The following is a 21,069-nucleotide window of genomic DNA, read 5'->3' on the forward strand; positions in this document are numbered from 1 at the left end:
AGACCATTGCAATAAATATCTGTCTTTGGAAAACAATCATTATCTTTTGTAATCAACAGCTTTTATTGTGCTTACATTTACAGCTATCGCCAGCAGGTGGCGCTTATTGAACCCTTTTTTATTAAGAGATTATGCACTCATCAGACAAACTGATCAGGCAAAAGATCCCACTTTTGGACTGACTTAAAGTTACTGTTTAATCCATAATGGATGCTTGAATGGCCTTACAAAACAAAATACAACCTGTTGTATGTTCTTATTTTATTTGATGTCTGTTGTTACAAGTAACCCAAGAGTATAACGTATAATAATGCTATTTAAATATTACATCTATAGGCTATACAAAAAAAGAACAACAAAAAAGGCATAATCAGGCATGTTAAATGGTGGTAGCCTAGTCTATGAATGGTACACCCCCCTAAACTCACATGAATGGTTTGATCCAAGTCTTCAGCAGCTGTTGTCTGTGAAACCGGGGGTTTAGTAAATAAAATCATGCAAACAACTGCCTTAATACATACTTAGTTGTCAAATAGCAATTCGCGGGCCGTTACTGTGTCCCACCACTTTCCATCCTCCCTCCTCCTTGTTGAACGCGATCGATTTTGAAAGCGAAAGTACTGATAAAACAGCGCACATAAGATAGTGATGATGTTCACTTCACTGTTACAATCCCAATGTAATCACGACAAACTTTATTTTATTGGAAAGGTCTAATCTTAAAATCTCAAAATTCATCCTGTGAAAACCATTTTGAAATCGGACATTGCATTAGCATAGAAATGGTACTTCAAAATGTTTTAGCGGTCTCCTCCCCCTTAGCGGGGGTGTCATATTACAAAATGTATTACGGTCTTTTAGAATCAAAACTTTTTATAATCTTCACAAAATACATATCATTGGAAAGGTCTGAGTCTCGAGATTTCACATTTGGTGGTATTTTTATAGATGTAAGATTGAGAGAGAAATGGATAGATGTGTGACAGAAATGCATCAAAAATAATAATTTCAATGGAGTTTGAATGGCACCCGGTGGCTGTTTTTGGTAAAACGCCTAAACAAAATTGCATATGAACCTCAATTGTTTTTTTTTATATCAACTTCAAATTTGGAACACAATTTATGTATACATATGGCTTTAATTTTATAGCAATTCTGGATTTTTAACTATTTAAAAAAATATTTATTTTTATATAAAAGTAGCATAATAAATGTTTTTACAGTAAATTTAAACTTCTATAGCTTTTTAATACTTTATTAAATGATTTCACTTCTGTAATAATCTGCTAATTTTCTTCTTTAAAAAGAGACCAACCTTAGGTCTGTATTCAAAAGCGTTCGTGAATTAATTTTGAAAATAAAATGAAATTATTTAATTTCTGTATTTTCTTAAATGGGTGTGTATAGAGTATTTACAGAGTTTTAACTTTTAGTTTTAGTTACTTTTTCTTATTTGTAAGTCGCTTTGGATAAAAGCATCTGCTAAATGAAATTATAATTTAAATTTGCATAGTGCACTTTCTTGTGAATTTTCAAAAATGGGGATGACAGTTAAGGGGTTAAACTGAAGATAAATTATACAACTGACCTGAGAACAGTTAAATTAAAATTTACACTCAAATTATTGCTTACTGTTTTATAATGTATTGCAATACTGAGGTGCGGATAATTGCCACTATTTGCAATAAGTATAAATAGCAGAAAATCCTGCTGTTTTAACAGTGTAAATCTATCGCTAAGACAATGTTACTTTCACTTTGTGCTAATAGCCGCTGCCTTAAGTGATTCTACAACGGGTTACATTTGAGAGATATTGAGTTAGAAAATACAGTAAATGAAGTCGCCAATAAGGTGATTTAGTCTGATTAACATGACACACACACACAAAGAGACATATACTCAAATGGAAGATTTCTGTTTTTTCAGGTTTCTAGATTCTAGCTTTGTTTATTGTCATATTATACATTTTGCGTTCTGCTCTTTTTTATGTAGTTTAAGTATTTTTGTTCATACAATAATATATATTTATTTCAATCCCATGCTGGAAAATACTGGGTGTCTTTGTTCTGCTGAACAAAGGAAGATATTCTGAAGAATGTGGAAAACAGAGCAGTTCTGGGGCACCATTGACTTCCATAGTATTTTTTCCCCCTACTACGGAAGTCAATGGTGCCCCAAAACAGCCTGGTTACAAACTTTCTTCAAAATATCTTCCTTTGTGTTCGGCAGAACAAAGAAATTCATACAGGTTTGGAACTACTTGAGGGTGAGTAAATGCAGAATTTTCATTTTTGGGGGAACTATCCCTTTTAAGTTTATATTTCATAAATTTAAAAATAAAAACATAATTTTTCAAAGTCTCGACCAGTATAACATACATTTAGTAGTTTCAGTAAATGATCCAGACCTGCTTGCAACCAATGGGAAAAGAAAGCTAAAATGTCTAATGTTCTCAATTCAAATGTTTATGGTCTTTTTACTTTCATAAAAAGAAAGGTCAATACAAGCTAGCTGCATCCCAAATTATCTAATGTGTGCAGTTTGGCAAGGGTTTCAACAGACAATATTTACACAATTCTTAAATCATGTACACTTACCTCTGAACCTTCTTCCACAGTGTCTCATTCAAATTTCTGCTTTTAATTCATTCAGTTTTGTAGTTTTTAAAACTCAGAGAGCACAACTTGTCAACAGTGAAAACTGAACACAACATTGTTTCATTCACCATCTACTTTTACCATTTTGTTTAACAGAAAATGATTTTCAGGTGCATGTAATTTAAGGTGCTTTGCATAATTAAGCATGTGTCAAATGTGTTAAAGATTGCAACCCCAAAAGACTTATGCATATAATAGATAAACAGAGCTCACAACTTTCAAATTTTTTTAAATCTCTTTTTCATTTAATGTGTGCTTTGAGCAGGCAGTTATTTAAAACATTGTATGTTGGACATTTATTAATGCCTGTAGTACAACAGAATTTAGAGACTGCTGGTGGTTACCAAAGTTCAAAACATTTACACATTCAAATAATCTCTCATCCAAAAAAAAAAAAAAAATGCATACACAACCTCAGTAGATTCAAATTGATTTCTCAGTCTAGCGTTAGTGTTCCACTGTCCCATCACTGTGACATGGAGTTCACAGCGTCCTCTTGTGTTCTCGAAGAGAACTGCAGCAGAATGTCCCACTGCTCTGTAACAGAAAGGATTCAAATAATTCCGTGCTGGTTTCAGCTGTCCTGGAGGAGGTCATAGGATCCACTGGAAATCACTTGATGCTTGTCTTCTTCCTTTCACAAAAGACAAAATAGATCCACATTAATGTACTTCAATTTGAACACAATTCGAAAAAGGGAAGGTTGGAATAATGTAAAATGAGTCTTGTAAGACATAATAAAAATTCTCAGCATTTATGATATCATAACACGCTTATATCCAGCTAGAAATTTTTGGTTCACCAAAATGTTTCAAAAATAAAAGAAAAAAAAAATAATTATTCCCTTCAATATTCTGGGAAGGTTAGTTTCAGGTTATACATTTTTATTTTTTTAAAAATTGGAGAACATTCTGCACTCTTAAAAATAAAGGTTCTTTATTGACATTTATGGTTCCATGAAGAACCTTGAACATTCATGGAAACTTTCAAATGCAGAAAAGGTTCTTAAGATTTTTAAAATGTTCTTCAGAATGGTTGATTTACTGAAAGGATCTTTGGGGAACCAAAAATGGTTCTTCTATGGCATCACTGCAAAAACACCATTTTGGAGCCTTTATTTTTAAGAGTGTGTATGGATTATGGCTTATAAAAATAAAATAAATAAAAACAAGTGTGTATGGAGTGTGGATTATAAAAATGATCCCTACAACATTATGGGAAGGTTAGTTTATTGTTATAAACATAAAATGCAAGTTTTGTAAAATTTAGATTATGGTTATAAAAATTAAACCTAAAAACAACCATTATAATATATTCTGGAAAGGTTCGTTTATGGTCAAAATAACTTTAGAGAACATTCTGTAAATGGGTTATTCATGGTTATAAAAAAGAACATCTAAATATAACCGTTACATAATGTTTGGTATAGATTTTCTTTAGGTTATTACAAAAAAAAAAAAAAAACCTCCCTGCAATTTTCTTGGAAGGTTAGTTTTTGGTTAAAACGAATTTACAGAGAACTTTTTGGTTCTCAAAAAATAACCAAACAGGAACCATATAATATGGGAATGTCAGGGGAAGGTTGTGTGTTTGCTGGCTATTAAAGCTGCTTCTCTTACATTTGACTCGCTGACCGCTGAAGTTTGTTCTTTTGTGGCAGGTAAAGAGTCATAAACAGGATTACTGATGTTTAGACTGGATTCCGATGGGTTCACATCTTCATCCTCCTAACAATATAATACAATGATTATGTATAAACAAACACCACATATAGGCAAAAATTTCACATCATTTCTGTAATTCTTGCATTTGGCAATTTGTGTGCATGACATTCAGTAGAATCATTTTGTTCAACTTTCTGCCTGGGTTTTAATTCTAAATAAATGATTAATAAATAAATAACTTATCCATCCACTAATAGTGAACTTCGAAGGCCCTAATATAGAAACGTGAACACAAACAAGGATTACCTTAAAATAATGGAACTGGAATGGCTTTGTTTTATGCGTGTAGAATTTGTATCCCACAAATCCAGCTGCTACGATGAGTATGATGAGCCCCAGGACGCCGATGCCCATCCCAGCCTTATGAGCCGCGTGAATGGATGGAGGTGGAGGAGGAGGTGCTTTCAGTGGGCCCTGCAGAACATGGATGACCCCATTGGATGCCAAAATGTCTGAGTCTATGACATAGCGGTCGTTGATGTATCCCGAGGAGGTCTATGAAGATGAGAGTTACAACAAGCAGATTAAACAGAGTTTATCCTCAAATAATTTGACATGAATGGAAGTAAGTTTGCATCCTCACCATCATTTGAGGGTTTTGGAAATCAGGCACGCCGGTGATGGTCAGGCTGTGTCCTAGTCGTGTTCGGACATGAGTGATGTTAATAAGTGCCTGCAGTACTAATGCTCTCCCATCCAGTAGATGGTGCTCTATGTCTCTGCCGCTCAAAGTCTGTTGAACACATAAGAGGCATTAACTAAGGAGGCCTTCTTAGGTTAAGTCTAGAAGGGATACAGGCAGCTGCGGCTACTGGGCATGTGCACATCAATATAGCGTTTTTTTTTTTCTTTGTACTCAGAGAATCCTGACCAAAAAATATTAATAATAAAAATACATTTCAAATAAAAAAATGTTTTGGAAAACATCGATAATTATAAACAAGTTTCTTCAACACAAAATGAGCATATTGTAATTGTTATTTTAAACTGTAAAAATATTTTACAGTATTACGGTTTTTACTGTACTTATAATGCAGCCTTGGTGAGCAGAAGAGACTTCTTTAACAAAATATTAAAAATCTTACAGACCACCACAAACCTTTGAATGGTAGTGTATCTAACTTTACTCGACTAGATGGTAGATGGTAAAAATAATGCTGTCAGCTTAATAAAAAAGCAAATATTTAAAAAAATAATATTTTAATAACTTGCTTTAGCATACTGACATTATAAAAGCCAATTATTTAATTATGACAATGACAAGTTGTCTTTATAATATCACACTAAATATTTTTCTCTATAAAATATGAGCTGAAACGCTTTTAAAATCTGTAGTGCAAGTCATGCATCAATGTGAGAATAAAAGTGAAATAACATTTTACTTTGAATTCAAACAAATGGCAACAAAAACTAAAAGTATAAAAGGTGGATGTGGTAATCACCTGATTGCTAAAGAGACCATCGTTATCAGGTACAAAGAGAGTGGACTGGATAGTAATGTTACTTAGGCGATTCACAAACTCCTTTCCTGCTGCCGAAGTTGAGTAATTCAGGATTTGCTAAGAAAAGGCAAAGAGCAGTAACATAAAATCATTTCCATGCTTTAACAAAAAACAAACAATCAAACAAACTAGCTCTACTCACAGACAGGAAGTTAGACAGGGTTGGTCTGGCTGAGAGAACCTGCAGCAAGTTTCCTGTACAGGCGTATCCGTCACCAATGTAGCCAGTTTTACATTCACACTTCACATCTGAAACACACACAAACCGTCTAAACCCCAAATCACCCCTGCTTGTCACCACAGCTTCACATAATCCCATGATGACTTTTACCTTTCGCTCTATAGCAGAATGTGTCCCACGTCTCACTCAGGTTATTGCGGATGCCATAGTCCACAATCCCCACATGTCCAGAGCCACATTTAGGGTTAGAGAAGCTCATAGGATATGCTACCCTTGCATTGTCAAGCCAGCCTGCTAAGCACAAATTATAACCAGCCTGCAGGACAAAAGAAAAGACATCCAATAACATTTAGACAATCAGAGCTAATGGTATGGCGGCCTATTATTACTGTGTTACTGTAAGAGCGCCACCTGCTGGGCATAGGACAGCTGGGTGTAGGTAGCTATAATGCCTGCTGCTTCTTTGCAGGCCTCCTGGGCCATTGTGTAGTTGAGTTTGTATGTTCCGTTTGAGGAGCGATAATGGAAAACCCCCAGTGTTTTATCTGAAAGAAGAAAAAAATCATAAGGCATCATAGGTTAAAGCTATTAAAAAGCATGAGACATTTTGTGTTTGCTAATTTCTAAAGCAACACTGTCAAGGAAACAATCGCAGAATGGGTTGCGATGAGCGATATGGCATACAAGAAATATTGATTTTAAATAAATTTTGAATCAAACTGATTCATGCATGTTATCTGTTTACTATTTATTAGATTTACTGATTTTGTTTTAAATATTTTGATTATTGATCATTTTGTTAGATTATGCACCTAAAGGATTGCATTTCAATTTTGTTGTACTAGTACAATGACAATAAACACATTTGACTTAGTTTAATAATTTTTTTATTTAAAATAATTAAAATTTAATTTTGATTAAATACATTTAAATTTAAATTAATTTAAAATTATAAAATTTAATTCAAAATATTTTTAGAAAAAAATACAAATTTATTTAAATACATTTTTAAATAATAAATTAATAGTATTTTTAAAGATCCTGTTATTTTAATGTCAGTCTCTTAGTAACGTAATTTATTTAAGCCATGAAAAACTTCATTGCAAAAAAAGCTTTCAAATATCTCCAGCACATTTTATAATACCCAAAATATTTTGAGATTTTGAGCCATGGCAATAGTGCATATAAAAAAACATACCCTCATAATGCAGGTCCGTGCACTGAGCATCTGAATGGCACTGTCCATTATCTTGTAGACAGCGATTGACTGGCAACTGCTTCACTTCACACTCAATCCCATCGCCAATATAGTTGTCTTTACAATCACACTTCCTCTTTCCCTGGTGACAAATACACATTACATATGTTTATGGATGTGCAAAGGTTTACGTATCCGTTTAAAGATCACATTCTCTTAAAAGAGCAATAATAAGAGAAAGTTCTGCTTACAGCTCCAGTCATGGTGCAGGTAGCGTGTTCGTGACACCCGCCGTTTTCACCATCAGCACAGGGGTCGACCGGTGAGCACTCAAAGCCATCGCCAGAGAAACCTTTGAAACACGTGCAGCTCACCTTCTCCCCCTTCTGACTGCATTTAGCATCCCTAGAACACCCGCCGTTCCAGTACTTGCACATATTGGCCGCTGCCGAAGAGGTAAGAGTGAGTGTGGTTTTCTTTAGTTTTTTCATCAATTTTGCTATTGAGATCTTTGTGTATGTACCTGTGCAGATGATACCATCTCCTTCATAGAAGGGTTTGCAGACACAGGTGTTATTCTCCATGCAGACGCCCTTCTCATGGCAAGCCGGATTGCAGACAGGACCGTCAGCTGAAACATCAGAAACGCATGAAATGGACTTACAGGTATAAAGCAATGCTTATTTTTTTCTAGTCTGGTATATAACCCAAAAACAAAAGAATAACCAGAAGGTCTGTACCTAGTTTGTTCTCACATCGTGGACCAGTCCAGCCCTGTTCACAAAAACACGAACCGGTACCTTTAGGACCCTCATCACACGATCCATGTTCTGTACAGTTGCAGGCTTAGGAAGAGGAAACATACCAAGTTCATAATTATATAATATGTATAATTTATTATATAGTAAATTGAAATTTATTTTGAAAAGGCTCACCATTGCAATCTGGTCCAAAATGGCCATCCACACACAGCTCACAGGCTACACCTGTGAATCCAGCATCGCAAGTGCAGGTGCCATTGCCTAAATGATCCTCGTCACACTTGCCATGATTACTGCAAGGGGATCCTGGACCCCCAGGACATGCTGGAAAACAGGAAAATGTTCTTATCAACTGGCAAAATAACTGCTATAAAAAGTCTACCTATCCATAAGTCTACATATGTAATGTAAATGTAAAATGTACATATCCCTGCTAAAATTGCAGGTTTTTGAGATGTAAAAATGATGGTTAATATGTTCTATTTGTACATTTCAAAATGGGTGTGTATACTTGTAGTCACTGTATTATATTGTATATAATACAATATAATATTATATTATATTATATTATATTATAATGGTTATATTTAACCAGCATAGCTCAATAGTTTGAAATGGGGTCTATGTCACCTGTTTACTGTGAATAGTACAGCAAGACACTGCTTACCAAGACAGTCCCTGCCGTAGTACCCAGAACAGCATTTGGGCTTCCATATGACCACTGTACATGTTGACTGACATCCTGAATACCTAGACATCAGCGAATCCGGAAGGACACACTTTTGTTCTGACTAGATTGAAAACACAGCTTAATTAGTGTTCTGTCTTTAATACATTATCTAATTAACTAGATTTAAATTAGGCTTTAATCCATGGCTGTTATGCTAGTTTACTCCAACAAATTACATATAAAAGTTTGATGTCAGATTTTTAAAAGGTTTTTGAAGAAGTCTCTTATGCTTACAAAGGATGTGTTTATTTGATGAAAAATACAGTAAATTTAAATAATATATTACAATTAAAAATAACTGCTTTTTATTTTATTATATATTTTTAAATGTACAACTCGAATTCAGGAAATGTTGGGATGTTTTTTTTTTTTTTTGAATAAAATTAAAACTAAAAGACTTTCAAATCACTTGAGCCAATTTTTAATTAACAATAGAACATAGAGAACATAAAAAATGTTTAAACCGAGAAATGTTATGCACAAAATGAGCTCATTTCAAATTTGATGCCTGCTACAGGTCTCAAAATAGTTGGGATGGGGGCATGTTTACCACGGTGTAGCATCTCCTCTTTTCAAAACAGTTTGAAGACGCCTGGGCATCGAGGTTATGAGTTTCTGGAGTTTTGGTGTTGGAATTTGGTCCCATTCTTGCCTGATATAGGTTTCCAGCTGCTGAAGAGTTCGTGGTCGTCCTTGACGTATTTTTTCGTTTAATGATGCGCCAAATGTTCTCTATAGATGAAAGATCTGGACTGCAGGCAGGCCAATTCAGCACCCGGACTCTTCTACTACGAAGCCATGCTGTTGTAATAGCTGCAGTATGTGGTTTTGCATTGTCCTGCTGAAATACATGTCATCTGGAGGGGAGCATATGTTGCTTTAAAACCTTTATATAGCATTCAGCATTCATATTGCCTTCCAAAACAGGCAAGCTGCTCATACCGTATGCACTTATGCACCCCCTTACTATCAGAGATGCTGGCTTTTTAACTGAACGCTGATAACACGCTGGAAGGTCCTCTTTAGCCTAGACATGGACACGGCGTCCGTGATTTCCAACAAGAATGAAAAATTTGGACTTGTCTAACCATAGAACACTTTTCCACTTTGAAATAGTCCATTTTAAATAAGCCTTGGACCAAGGGACACGACGGCACTTGTGGACCATGTTCACATACAATATGGCTTCCTTTTTGCACGATAGAGCTTTAGTTGGCATCTGCAGATGGCACAGCGAATTGTGTTTACCGACAGTGGTTTCTGGTAGTATTCCTGGGCCCAATTAGTAATGTCAGTGACAGAATCATGCCGATGAGTGATGCAGTGTCGTTTGAGGGCCCGAGGACCACTGGCATCCAACAAAGGTCTTCAGCCTTGTCCCTTATGCACAGAGATTTCTCCAGTTTCTCTGAATCTTTTGATGATGTTATGCACTGTAGATGATGAGATTTGCAAAGTCTTTTCAATTTGACATTGAGGAACATTGTTTTTAAAGTATTCCACAATCTTTTTACGCACTCTTTCACCTTTGCCCATCTTTACTTCTGAGAGACTCTGCCTCTCCCTCTTATGTTACAGACCTGATGTCAATTAACTTAATTAGTTGCTAGATGTTCTCCCAGCTGTGAATCTTTTCAAAATGTATTGCTTTTTCAGCCCTTTGTTGCCCCCGTGCCAACTTTTTTGAGACCTGTAGCAGGCATCAAATTTGAAATTAGCTCATTTAGTGGATAAAACTGTAAAATTTCTCCATTTAAACATTTGTTATGTTCTCTATGTTCTGTTGTGAATAAAATATTGGCTCATGTGATTTGAAAGTTTTTTTAGTTTTAATTTTATTCGAATTTAAAAAACGTCCCAACATTTCCGAAATTCGGGTTGTTATTTATTTCCGTGATGCAACGCTGAATTTTCAAAAGCCATTACTCCAGTCTAAAATGTCACATGATCCTTCAGAAATCATACTAATATGCTTATTTGGTGCTATATTGTTATTAATGTTGAAAACAGTTGTGCTTCTTACTATGTTTGTTTATATTATCATAATATTTCATGATCTGTTTTTTCGGGATCCTTTTATGAAAGGTAAATAAACACGCGACAGACTAAATAGAGGGCAAATTTTAAGACATATTTTTCTCCATAATATAAAAAAGTAAGGTTTGGCTTTGAATGAAAATAAAAAGTACCTTTGGCTTGCTTCCACGTGGGCAATCCAAAATAGAACGACTACAATACCTGCATGCCAACTATTGCACCAAAAGAAATTAAAAAAGCACATTATTTTTCAAGATACCAAAATGAAGAAAGGTACATTTGATCTGATCACTTTATCACTGATGCAAACTGTACACTACATACTACACTAATTGTACAATGTACTACAAATACTTAAGTGAAAATACTTTGAACTTCACTTAGACTTACAGTGAAATCAATAGTGTGCTTATAGTCACAGCGCCCCCCGACGCTCGGAGGATTCAGCAGACAGTCAATGCCATAAATCATGCCTCCACTGAAATCAAGGTTTCTCTTTACAATCCGACAGCTTTTATGGTTCACATAAAGCTCTCCCTGAGAGAGAAATATGCATGATATGTTGCACAGTGATTAAAGAAACAGCTATATGGTCAAATGTTTTTTTTTTCTTTTTTCTCCTAAAGTACTCACTATTTGCTCTTCCCCCATGCAGGCCACTGACAGATCTGAGCCCTGTTGAGTCTTTAAAGAGCTAGCATGGATGAGCTCTGAGGGCAGGAGCTAGTGGACACAAATTAAAATACATTTAAACGATGCATTAGGGAGTCAACACTGAATGTCCTGTCATCATTAATACAGCCATGCTCCTTCCAAAAAATTCAACATACTGGATACAGACCAACCTTGGTGTCACGCACGATGTGATATCTAAGATACTCAGCTAGCTGATCACGGTTATGCATCGCATACAGGAAGTCTTTCTGCTCTTGGGCAAGGGCGCTCATTGTAGCATCTGTGGGCAGGAACAGGGTGACAGGCTGATGAATTTCATCCATCACCAGCTTCAACGTATCTGTGTCCTTTAAACAAACAAGGTAATATAAGACTTTGATTTCATTAGAAAGTAGAGGGTTATTCTAAAAATAACACAAAAATCTGAACCCTATACACTTTTTTTTTTTTTTGTGGAGAAGATTTTATTAGAAAGAAATACATATTTTTGTTAGTTTTTTACCTCCAGAAGCTTATAGAATGTCTTGAAGCCATGGAGACTGACCACATCTGAGAGGTTACGCTTTCAGAAAAAAAAAAAAAGACAATGACAAACAAAATAAAAAAAAATCATAATGTAATTTCGTAATTTCATGCTTGCGGGGACATACTGGTGTGCTGTCTTGTTCTCTGTCTTTCTGCATCTGAAAACCAGGGGGCACTAGAACAGTGTCAATCTCATGGAAAATCCCATTGCTACTTTCCAGATCACTGAACACCACTTTGGCTTTGTTATTGATGTATATAGTATCCTGAAAACAAATAATGAGCATGTCAATATGCATAACACGTATCTTAGGCAGTCATCATTATCTGAATTATCAATGCATCAGCCAGGCACACTATACCTCCGAGTACGTAATGGTGAGGATGTCACCGGTAAGTGTGGTCAGGTTACGAGGCTGCATGAGGTCTTCTGGGAGGAGGGCACGACAGGCCACTATGTGGTACCTCAGGATTTTGGCGTTTTCCAAACGAGTCCGCTTTATAATGTCCTTCAACTAAACAAAAGCAGTGACAATAACAAAACCTGCTATCATATCACAATTTCCACTTACTATTCATGATACTCATTAAGAGATAACAATGGGTGAATCATGTAAAACCTGTTGAAAACACACCCAGGTTATATTTTAGCTTATATTCTGATTCTGATTCATGAACCATATTCTTACTAAATACTCATTATCATAATGCATCCTAAAGCTTCCGAGTTTGTAATTCTCTTTTTCTATTCGAGTTTGTCTCAGTGACAGTCTCATTAGGACATATTCTTTACAGGTTTTGTGTTTATTTCCTGACTTTAAGTTCAGTCACATGGCACAAGTGACTTGATGGATAATCTTCCAGCCAGTTATGGCGCAAACTGATGGGTCCTCTACTTGTAATTTGTCAGCCAATGAGCTTGCATGCTGCCTGAAACACTAACATTTAAATAGCCAGCTTTAAGCAGTTGGCCAGTTTAGTCAGTTGCTGTATGGTTGGCAGTTTTGCTGCTCATGGTCTATGGGGTAAAACTTGGGGTGAGTAAATTATTATTATATTGTTTTTTTTTAATGTTGGATCCCTTACTCAAACTCAAATACCTTTTGTTTTGCAAGAGGTAATTTCCCCATATCTCTATCAGCTTGCTTTGTGATATCCTGTATTTGCTAATGGTTATTTTTGGCCATCATAGTGTAAGTGTTTCTAACAAGATAGGGCTTAGCCAAAACTGTACACAATTTTGTTTAATCTAATCACATTTGAGTCTTACCTCTGGTTTGTTGTAAGCATCTGCATTAGGTGCAAAGACTGTGAAGGGGCCATTACTTCCAAGTTCAGGAATTGTATTTCTCTGTAAGTTCAGTAAGATCAGTCTCAGAATTTCAGGCTTAAAACATCATTGTGTTAAAATGATTAAGAATAAGCGTACCACCAGTTCAGTGTAAAACCCTCCTAAGTTTCTGTTTCGAATCTCCTAAAATTAAAGAAATTAGATACTGTTAAAGTCTTGGTTAATTTGTGTGCCTGTTTAAATTTTGCTGTACTTCTCACTCTTTGCAAGGTGCCTTTGCAAGTTTCTCCATCTCCAATAAAGCCAGGCCTACAAGTGCAGTTCCTTTCCAGGGGTCCTGTCATGGTACATTGGGCATAGTTGTGACACCCTCCGTTTTTCTGACAGAAAATAAGTAATAGTTGTTCCATGTTATTTATGTTAATCTTTGAGCTGCATCAATATCATTTGTCATACAATGGTTTTCAACTGATGGGTTGTGATTCAGAATGGATGAACAAATTGACTTAAAACATTAAGTAAGCAATGAAGAAGTCTTTTGATTAAGGACAAATTTGGTGCTGTTGATGCACGTGATATTGTGTAAATCTGTGTGATAATATAAAACCAGTTGAGAACCACTAATAAAGTTCATTTAATGCAGTTTTCAAAAGCACATACCTCAAGACAGACATTGATGGCTTCACATTGCTTTCCATCCCCAGAAAAGCCTAGTTTGCAATAACATGCTGTCTGGAAACAAATTAAGTAAATTAGTGTACAGCGTCATTACTTCAACTCTATTCTATGGATGAGTCTCAAATCTTTCTCAATTATGTCTCGGTCATTTCTTACTCCAAATATTTTGCTTAATGTGAGACAAATGTTTCATCTGATTTTGTGAACAGATTTAGTCCACAGTTCTTTTTGCATTACAGTAATAAGTGTGCCATTTGTTTATACCGTATTGGTGGTATTTGTGCTGCGTTTAATTTACAATGGGAGAAAAAAATAGTTTCTCTCCACCTAAATGTGAAAGTTTAATTCTTTTCAATAGAGATTCATATCGTTTTGGAACTCTGCAAATAAAACCTTTAGATAATTGTTTTCTGTATTGCCAAACTTTGAAGTGTTGTTACTACAACTTGTATGCTCCTGGAATATTTACAGTACATTTAGAGAACATGATGTGTTGTGTTCCCTTTATTGTTCTTTCAATTCTTTATTAGAAATTAAATTTACCTTCATAAAAAGTGCAGAATCCCTGTATTCACTTAAATTGTATTGATTTGTTTGCTGGCTATTTGAATGGTCGGTTTATATTTGCCTCCTACCTTATTAGGGCCCGTATGAATGCAGTCACCATCTGCATGGCATCCCCCATTAATACCATCCAGGCATGGATTGATGGCTTCAAAGACACACACATTAACTTGCATCAAATGCAATAAGTTAGTTTAATTTCTAATACACAGCACTGCAACACACAATATATGTTGTGTGTACTACCCTTTAAACTGGATAGTAAACAGACATACAGACTTACAAACGCATTCTTTTCCATCGCCTGCATAACCTGGGTGGCACACGCATATTCTCCGTCCTGGGAGAGTTCGCTTGCACACAGCATGGACAGAGCAGCCACCGTTATTCTTTGCACATGCGTCCACCGCTTGAGTTGGAGATAACACCACATAGTACATTAAAGCACCATTTGGACTCCTTGGCTACAAATGTTAAAGTGTTTGAATGTTTCTTGAGATGCTTACCTGTGCAATATGTGCCGTTGCCCTGAAACCCTGCAGCACAACTACAGTAATATGTACTGTCCACCACTTTCATCAAGCAGCTACAACACACATCAAGTCACAAATGCATTATTTAAAGAGCATAGAAAGTATGAATATCACAAAAGCAAATCCAGGTCACATTTTAGTGCTTAATCAACTGTAGATAAGGTCTTTGCAATTAACAATAGGTGTAGCCGTCTTTAGAAATACTGGTCTAACACACTTTTTTTTTTTTCTAAATGCATTGGGATTTTATTTTTTTCTAAATGCATTGTTCCCAAGAGGACTCAATTATGAACTTTTTTTCTTTTCATGAATTTCAAACCACTCCCCCAATTAGAGGAGTACACCTGTTGCTAATTGTAAAGATTCCTATAAAGACGCTGTTTGCCAAAGAAGCTCTTGATTTTTAAAGAAATAAAGCTGAAGTTTATAGCTGCAAGAGTGAGAATTTTGTTTTGTTATTTTAAGTAACAATTTACCCAAATTCATATTACCACTCAAAAGTTTGGTGTCAGCAAGATATTTTTTAAAGAAATCAGTACTTTTATTCAGTAAGGTCACATTAAATTGAACAAAAAATACAGTAAAGACTTGTATTGCTTCAAAAGCATTCAGTTTCAAATAAATGCTAATGATAAAAATAAATGTCAGCATTTTACAATACATTTTGAAGGAACTGAACTATTATACTGTTGAACTGTTATGTTTACAATATTACAATTTTAACTGTACTTTTGATCAAATAAATGCAGCTTTAGTGAACATAGGAGACTTAAAAAAAAACAAAACAAAAAAAACATACCGATCCCAAACTTTTGAACGGTATGTATCTGTTTTGCATAAAGATAAAGCCTATTTTTAAGAGTATGATTTTTATTGTATTGGCTTTTCATGGCCATTTTTCCTAAGAAATATAATGTAAAAGGTGAAATAATGTAAATATATATATATAAAATATATATAAATAGGAACTTTTTTAATTCTTTGATTTTGAGGTGTAATATGACATGCTCTCTAGAGGTTTCATGGGATTTACCCGACAATGCTTTGGGACTATAGCGATGGTAGTACTACCATCTGTATCATATATACTGTATTAACTTACTTGGCACTGCTGTGGCATTTTCCTCCACACATATCTGATGTAATAGCTGAAAAGAATCAACATATCTTTTATTTTTACATATAGTCCAATGGTACAAGGCATCCAAATGTATGTATGAGCATTTGTGCAACAGGTTAGCATCATACCAACGTTGCAGTTTATTCCTCTCCAGCCCAGATAACACGCACAGCTGCCGTCTCCATCCACTCCGTCTTTGCAGTGTCCATTGACACACTTGCACTCTAAACAGAAACATAGTGCATATGCAAACTTTTTAGGAGTTAATTGTTCACAGAGTATGCAGTATATGAAAGTATGTGCTTTTAAATGCTCAATACCTTGATCACAGTGAATTCCATATTTTCCAGCTTGGCAAGTCTCACATGCTGTGCCATTAAAACCCTGGTTACACTGACAGACGCCTGTGCCATTGATCCCATCTACACACACACCGTTGCCAAAACAGGACTGACCTTCTAGCCCCGGACACTTCTCGCAGCTAATACCGTAATATCCTGCACAACACTTTCTTTCCTGCAAACAGAGACAAACTGATTTGTATAATATAATTATAATGAAATGTGTGAGGCTTCCACTGTCATTTGCTTGGCACTGCAAACTAGTATTTCTTATAATGTGTTTTTGTAATTATAAACGCTTATTTGTAGCACAAATAGTTTTGCAGTTTTCAGTACTTTGTTATTCTTAGTTATTTACATATAGAAGCTAAGGAATCAGAAGTCTTGCACATTCTGAGAAAACAGCTGGCAAAATAAGGTTGATGCCATAACATCAAGCATGATGAAATTCCAGAAATCTCTGCTCAGGGATGGGGAACGTTGATCCCGGAGAGCCGGTGTCCCTGCAGAGTTTAGCTCCAACCAGTTTTTTTTTTTCAGGGTTGGAGCTAAACTCTGCATGACAGTAGCCGTCCAGGATCAACGTTCCCACCCCTGCTCTAGCTGCTTGTGAATATGTAAGTGAGACTAAATGTGAAAAGTGAATGAATGTATCATGTACATACAATGTTGACTTTTTCACAAGATACTTTGCATCCAATGGTCCGCAGTGGCTCTCCATGATATACTCGACTGTGCATGCATCTTCTCTTTCGGCTCATCTGAGAATAAACAATGAATAGGAAGCTTTTTTTTTTTTTTTTTTTACATTTTTTTATTTATTATTAAAGTAGGTTCCAGTGGGAATGTGGAAAAATTTAGACTCCTTTGTTAAATCCATAAAACAAATGACTAAATTCATATAAATAAAAAATATAATTTTTTAAAATATAAATTTAAAATAAATATTACAATTGATCAAATAATTAAAAAAAATAGATTTTATAATTGATTGAATTAAACCGGTTTAAGAAAGAAATCTTAACCCAACTGATAATTCTTAAACTATTTTAATTCAATAAATTTTTATTTTAAATTGATATTTTATAAATTAATATTTTGTGTAAATTAACAATTTGTAAGAATGACAATCAAACTGTATATTCAAACTATAAATATACATTTTTTGAAATTGCATATTTTATATTGGGCGTCTTAATATAAAATTTTGCCATCCAAACACTTTTTGAGTCAAAATTGTACACACACCAGTCTTTTTGTTCCTGAAGGGCAAGGGTTCTCAGTTGGGTGAAAACAGTCCATGCAGCGTCCCTACAGACACAATGTACACATTTAAAACTGATATTTAAAGGCACAGGTGAAAATGACCAGGTAAAATGATTAAATAGATATTGCACCATGATAATTTTGGTGGTAGCTCTGTCACAACGGTTGTTGGGGATGCTCAGGACAGCAGACACCGTGTGGATTACTCCTTTACTGGTCTCTATATCAGTCACGTTCACCTCAGCCTCATTTACAAGCAACTATAACAGAACAATCCCATATTTATACAAGACTTAGCATTTCATTTACTAAGATGACTTGAAATAATTTAGCACTGACTTTCTTATCTTGCCGGAAAATTCCAAGTTGATACGAGAAGCCAAGCATGGTATCTTTATACAGTCCATCCATCAAATCTTCATATTTTAGAGTCTCATTAATTATAATGTGATACTGGGTCACATTCAAATCCTGGAAACACACACAATTCATGCTGTAAAAATGAGACACTATATACTTAATATCAAAGGGTGTTTTTTTTTGTGTGTGTTTGTATAATACCAGTGACTCCTTGCCCGTTCTTCTGAGGTATTCTCGGATCGCGCTGTCTGTCGGAGCAAACATGGTAAAGCCAGAAGACTCCTCCATTTCATTAGTCAGGTTGTGTTTCTGGATAAACGTAAAATGAGTACGATTCAAGCCATATATATATATATATATAGAGGATGATTATTTTTATTTGTGGTGTGGCAGACCTTCAAGACTGGCAACTCACCAAGAGAGAGCTCCGGAAGAGAGAGAGATCAGCTCTCTGACTCAACACCACCAGAAAACCTTCACTCATCTGTTGCTCAGGCATCAACACCTAGAGAGAACAACAGTGGCATATTTCTTCAGTCTGTGTTTATGTCATCACTTTATCACTAAGTTTGCATTTTATTTTAAATTTAAGAAACACGATTTTGCATAACCTTTTTTTTGTTGCATAAACTTGTATGCAACTGTTAGTAAATGATACCCAGTGTTTTACTAGTTTTTATTTAGAAAAAAGAAAATGAAATGAAAAGGGTCGTACTTTGTCAATAAAATGGATAACTCCATTCTTTGCTGCCATATCTCCAATAATAATTTTTCCTCCTGCGACAACAGCGGTCTGAATAAAAAAAAACAGAACACATGATAAAGAAAATCTCTTGCCAGAGTTGGATGACAGACAAAATTGTACTGGGACTAATCGAAAATATAAGCTGTTTCCCTCTTACATCATTGATTGAATAAACAGGAAGTGTCCTTTTTAAAAGGGAAACCAGTCGTGGGGAAGGAGATGCACGGAGATCGCTGAGAGCATATATCCCAGAAACAATGTGACTTCTGTGAAAAAATGTGAAAAAAACAGCTAGTTGTACTATAACAATTATAATCATAAAAACTATTATAATCATCATGATCAAAATTATTGAAATATGACAAATTAGCTGATATGGGTGCATATCAATTATGTGCCATTACTTGACAAGACTTGGAAGGTTTCTGCGGGTCATCCAGAAGTCTTTGTCTTCTTGACTCAGTTTCTCGGTGGCCTGAGCCGATGGGACGAAGACTGTGTAATTTTCTGTCTTTGACAGCAGTTCAGAAAGATCGGCTTGCTATGGAATATTCCAGAACGCATTAGGAACTCAAACAACATTTATACACAATCAGCTTTGAAAATCTGGACAAAACATTAATAATAGTTACGTACATTTTAGACACAATATTACCAATTACTTTGTCTAATTTTGTTCCAAAACAAAGCCACAGCAAAACTTGCATGTTTCAGAATAGTGACAATGTAATGATACAGTGTTTTTAAACAAACTGAAAGAGTGAATGATTCAATGACTCACTCGTTTAGTTCCTAAATGAATCAGTGTTTCTGAGTGAATCGCTTGAATGAATCATTGACTCGCTAATAAACAGCAACTTGTCACCACCTAGTGGTGCAATAATGCAATCTGCAAAAAGAGTCAATAAAAACGCCCTACCACTAAATGTATGGAGTCAGTCAGGAATATGCAAACACAGTCAAGTGATGCAAACAGTAAAAAGCTTAAAAAATTAGTGGACTATATATACTGCTTGTCCAATCATATAAGGACCAGAACTGTTGTAAAATTAAGGTAATTTGGGACATTTTTCCCAGTCATCTCAATGGCAAAAAGTGTCGCAAATTTACCTCACCCCTTCTTTTAAAGAACATTTCTAACTTACCAAGATCCAGAGGTTGAATTCTAGAAGATTTGGGTTCGTTGCCACCTCCTGCAAAAACAAAATCACTTTAAGAATAAGGTTATCCAAATAGTAACAGCTGAAGAATTATACATGCAGTATAAGACATAATAGTAGCCTGACCTCTGAATCAACTTATACAAAATTAACACAAAGTCATACACAGTACCTGTGCTAGGGTTCCATAACAGATTTTTCCATCACCAGCATAACTGTCCTGACACACACACTGCCATCCTCCTGGGTTCAGGAACTGGCAGGTTGCCTGAGAGAAAACAGGAAAATTAAAGAATTAAGCATATATATATATTATATGAAAAAAAAGTTAATGATGTGCAGTTCTATGATGATTTGTTTGAGCCCTCACCAGGAAATGACAGCCGCCCATCTGCTCCACACACTGATTGACAGGTGCACAATCCCTCCCATTGCCGTGGTAACCACTTTTGCAAGCACAGTCACTCTAGAGTAGAATATCAATCATCAAAAATCCTGTAAATCCAGATAGATGGGGTTCGGGAATCACAATGCTCCACTCACCTGTCCTGGGCCTACATAGATGCAGGTGGCATTGGGGTGACATCCTCCTCTGGATGGATCCAGACAGTAATTGATGGCCTGGCACTCATCTCCATCCTCTCTCCACCCACTCAGACACTGGCACGTGTGTGTGCCAGGACCGGTCTTTATGCATTTGGCCTGAGAATAAACGAGAATAAGCATGCTATCATAACATGGCAACATTAAACACAAGCACACAGATGCATCTGACTTACATTGATGCTGCAACCTCCACGATGTGGCAAAACACAAGGATCGCTTTCAACACACATGTATCCATCTCCTTGAAAACCAGGCTTACACACACACCTAAAATCACACAATGCATCACTGATATTTTCTTTTCTTAAAACTTCTCCTTGCAAAGGACTCCCTTACTGCACCAAAAAAGCAGTTATGTAAGACTCGTTTATAATGTGTGATATAAAAATTTTAATAATTAAATCTGGACATCATC

The 21,069-nt window shown here is 35.5% G+C and overlaps 1 protein-coding gene across 2 annotated transcripts in view; it reads right to left on the reverse strand.

Annotated features, from left to right (window-relative positions):
- Positions 1-2,260: 2,260 nt before the first annotated feature.
- LOC306861586 (stabilin-2-like) overlaps positions 2,261-21,069 on the reverse strand; it is a 30,767-nt gene continuing 11,958 nt past the window's right edge. For both annotated transcript variants that reach the window (XM_079403953.1, XM_079403952.1), the window contains exons 24-68: positions 20,828-20,921; positions 20,592-20,750; positions 20,419-20,514; positions 20,221-20,316; positions 20,034-20,081; positions 19,293-19,429; positions 19,046-19,154; positions 18,859-18,936; positions 18,559-18,648; positions 18,345-18,452; positions 18,123-18,254; positions 17,915-18,043; positions 17,766-17,828; positions 17,183-17,278; positions 16,497-16,692; positions 16,305-16,400; positions 16,159-16,204; positions 15,030-15,109; positions 14,807-14,932; positions 14,595-14,671; positions 13,942-14,013; positions 13,542-13,661; positions 13,420-13,464; positions 13,261-13,341; positions 12,353-12,505; positions 12,116-12,256; positions 11,968-12,027; positions 11,636-11,812; positions 11,424-11,513; positions 11,181-11,327; positions 10,943-11,002; positions 8,691-8,814; positions 8,198-8,347; positions 8,003-8,107; positions 7,786-7,893; positions 7,514-7,707; positions 7,263-7,404; positions 6,476-6,609; positions 6,215-6,380; positions 6,026-6,132; positions 5,824-5,940; positions 4,965-5,114; positions 4,628-4,876; positions 4,277-4,384; positions 2,261-3,291 (exon numbers count right to left, since the gene is read on the reverse strand). In XM_079403953.1, the coding sequence (XP_079260079.1) occupies positions 3,232-3,291; positions 4,277-4,384; positions 4,628-4,876; positions 4,965-5,114; positions 5,824-5,940; positions 6,026-6,132; positions 6,215-6,380; positions 6,476-6,609; positions 7,263-7,404; positions 7,514-7,707; positions 7,786-7,893; positions 8,003-8,107; positions 8,198-8,347; positions 8,691-8,814; positions 10,943-11,002; positions 11,181-11,327; positions 11,424-11,513; positions 11,636-11,812; positions 11,968-12,027; positions 12,116-12,256; positions 12,353-12,505; positions 13,261-13,341; positions 13,420-13,464; positions 13,542-13,661; positions 13,942-14,013; positions 14,595-14,671; positions 14,807-14,932; positions 15,030-15,109; positions 16,159-16,204; positions 16,305-16,400; positions 16,497-16,692; positions 17,183-17,278; positions 17,766-17,828; positions 17,915-18,043; positions 18,123-18,254; positions 18,345-18,452; positions 18,559-18,648; positions 18,859-18,936; positions 19,046-19,154; positions 19,293-19,429; positions 20,034-20,081; positions 20,221-20,316; positions 20,419-20,514; positions 20,592-20,750; positions 20,828-20,921 (5,116 nt within the window). In that variant the 3' untranslated portion in view covers positions 2,261-3,231. The remainder of the gene's footprint in view (positions 3,292-4,276; positions 4,385-4,627; positions 4,877-4,964; positions 5,115-5,823; positions 5,941-6,025; positions 6,133-6,214; positions 6,381-6,475; positions 6,610-7,262; positions 7,405-7,513; positions 7,708-7,785; positions 7,894-8,002; positions 8,108-8,197; positions 8,348-8,690; positions 8,815-10,942; positions 11,003-11,180; positions 11,328-11,423; positions 11,514-11,635; positions 11,813-11,967; positions 12,028-12,115; positions 12,257-12,352; positions 12,506-13,260; positions 13,342-13,419; positions 13,465-13,541; positions 13,662-13,941; positions 14,014-14,594; positions 14,672-14,806; positions 14,933-15,029; positions 15,110-16,158; positions 16,205-16,304; positions 16,401-16,496; positions 16,693-17,182; positions 17,279-17,765; positions 17,829-17,914; positions 18,044-18,122; positions 18,255-18,344; positions 18,453-18,558; positions 18,649-18,858; positions 18,937-19,045; positions 19,155-19,292; positions 19,430-20,033; positions 20,082-20,220; positions 20,317-20,418; positions 20,515-20,591; positions 20,751-20,827; positions 20,922-21,069) is intronic.

The sequence above is a fragment of the Barbus barbus genome (genome assembly GCF_936440315.1).
Source record: "Barbus barbus genome assembly, chromosome: 42".
NCBI classification, from domain to species: domain Eukaryota; kingdom Metazoa; phylum Chordata; class Actinopteri; order Cypriniformes; family Cyprinidae; genus Barbus; species Barbus barbus.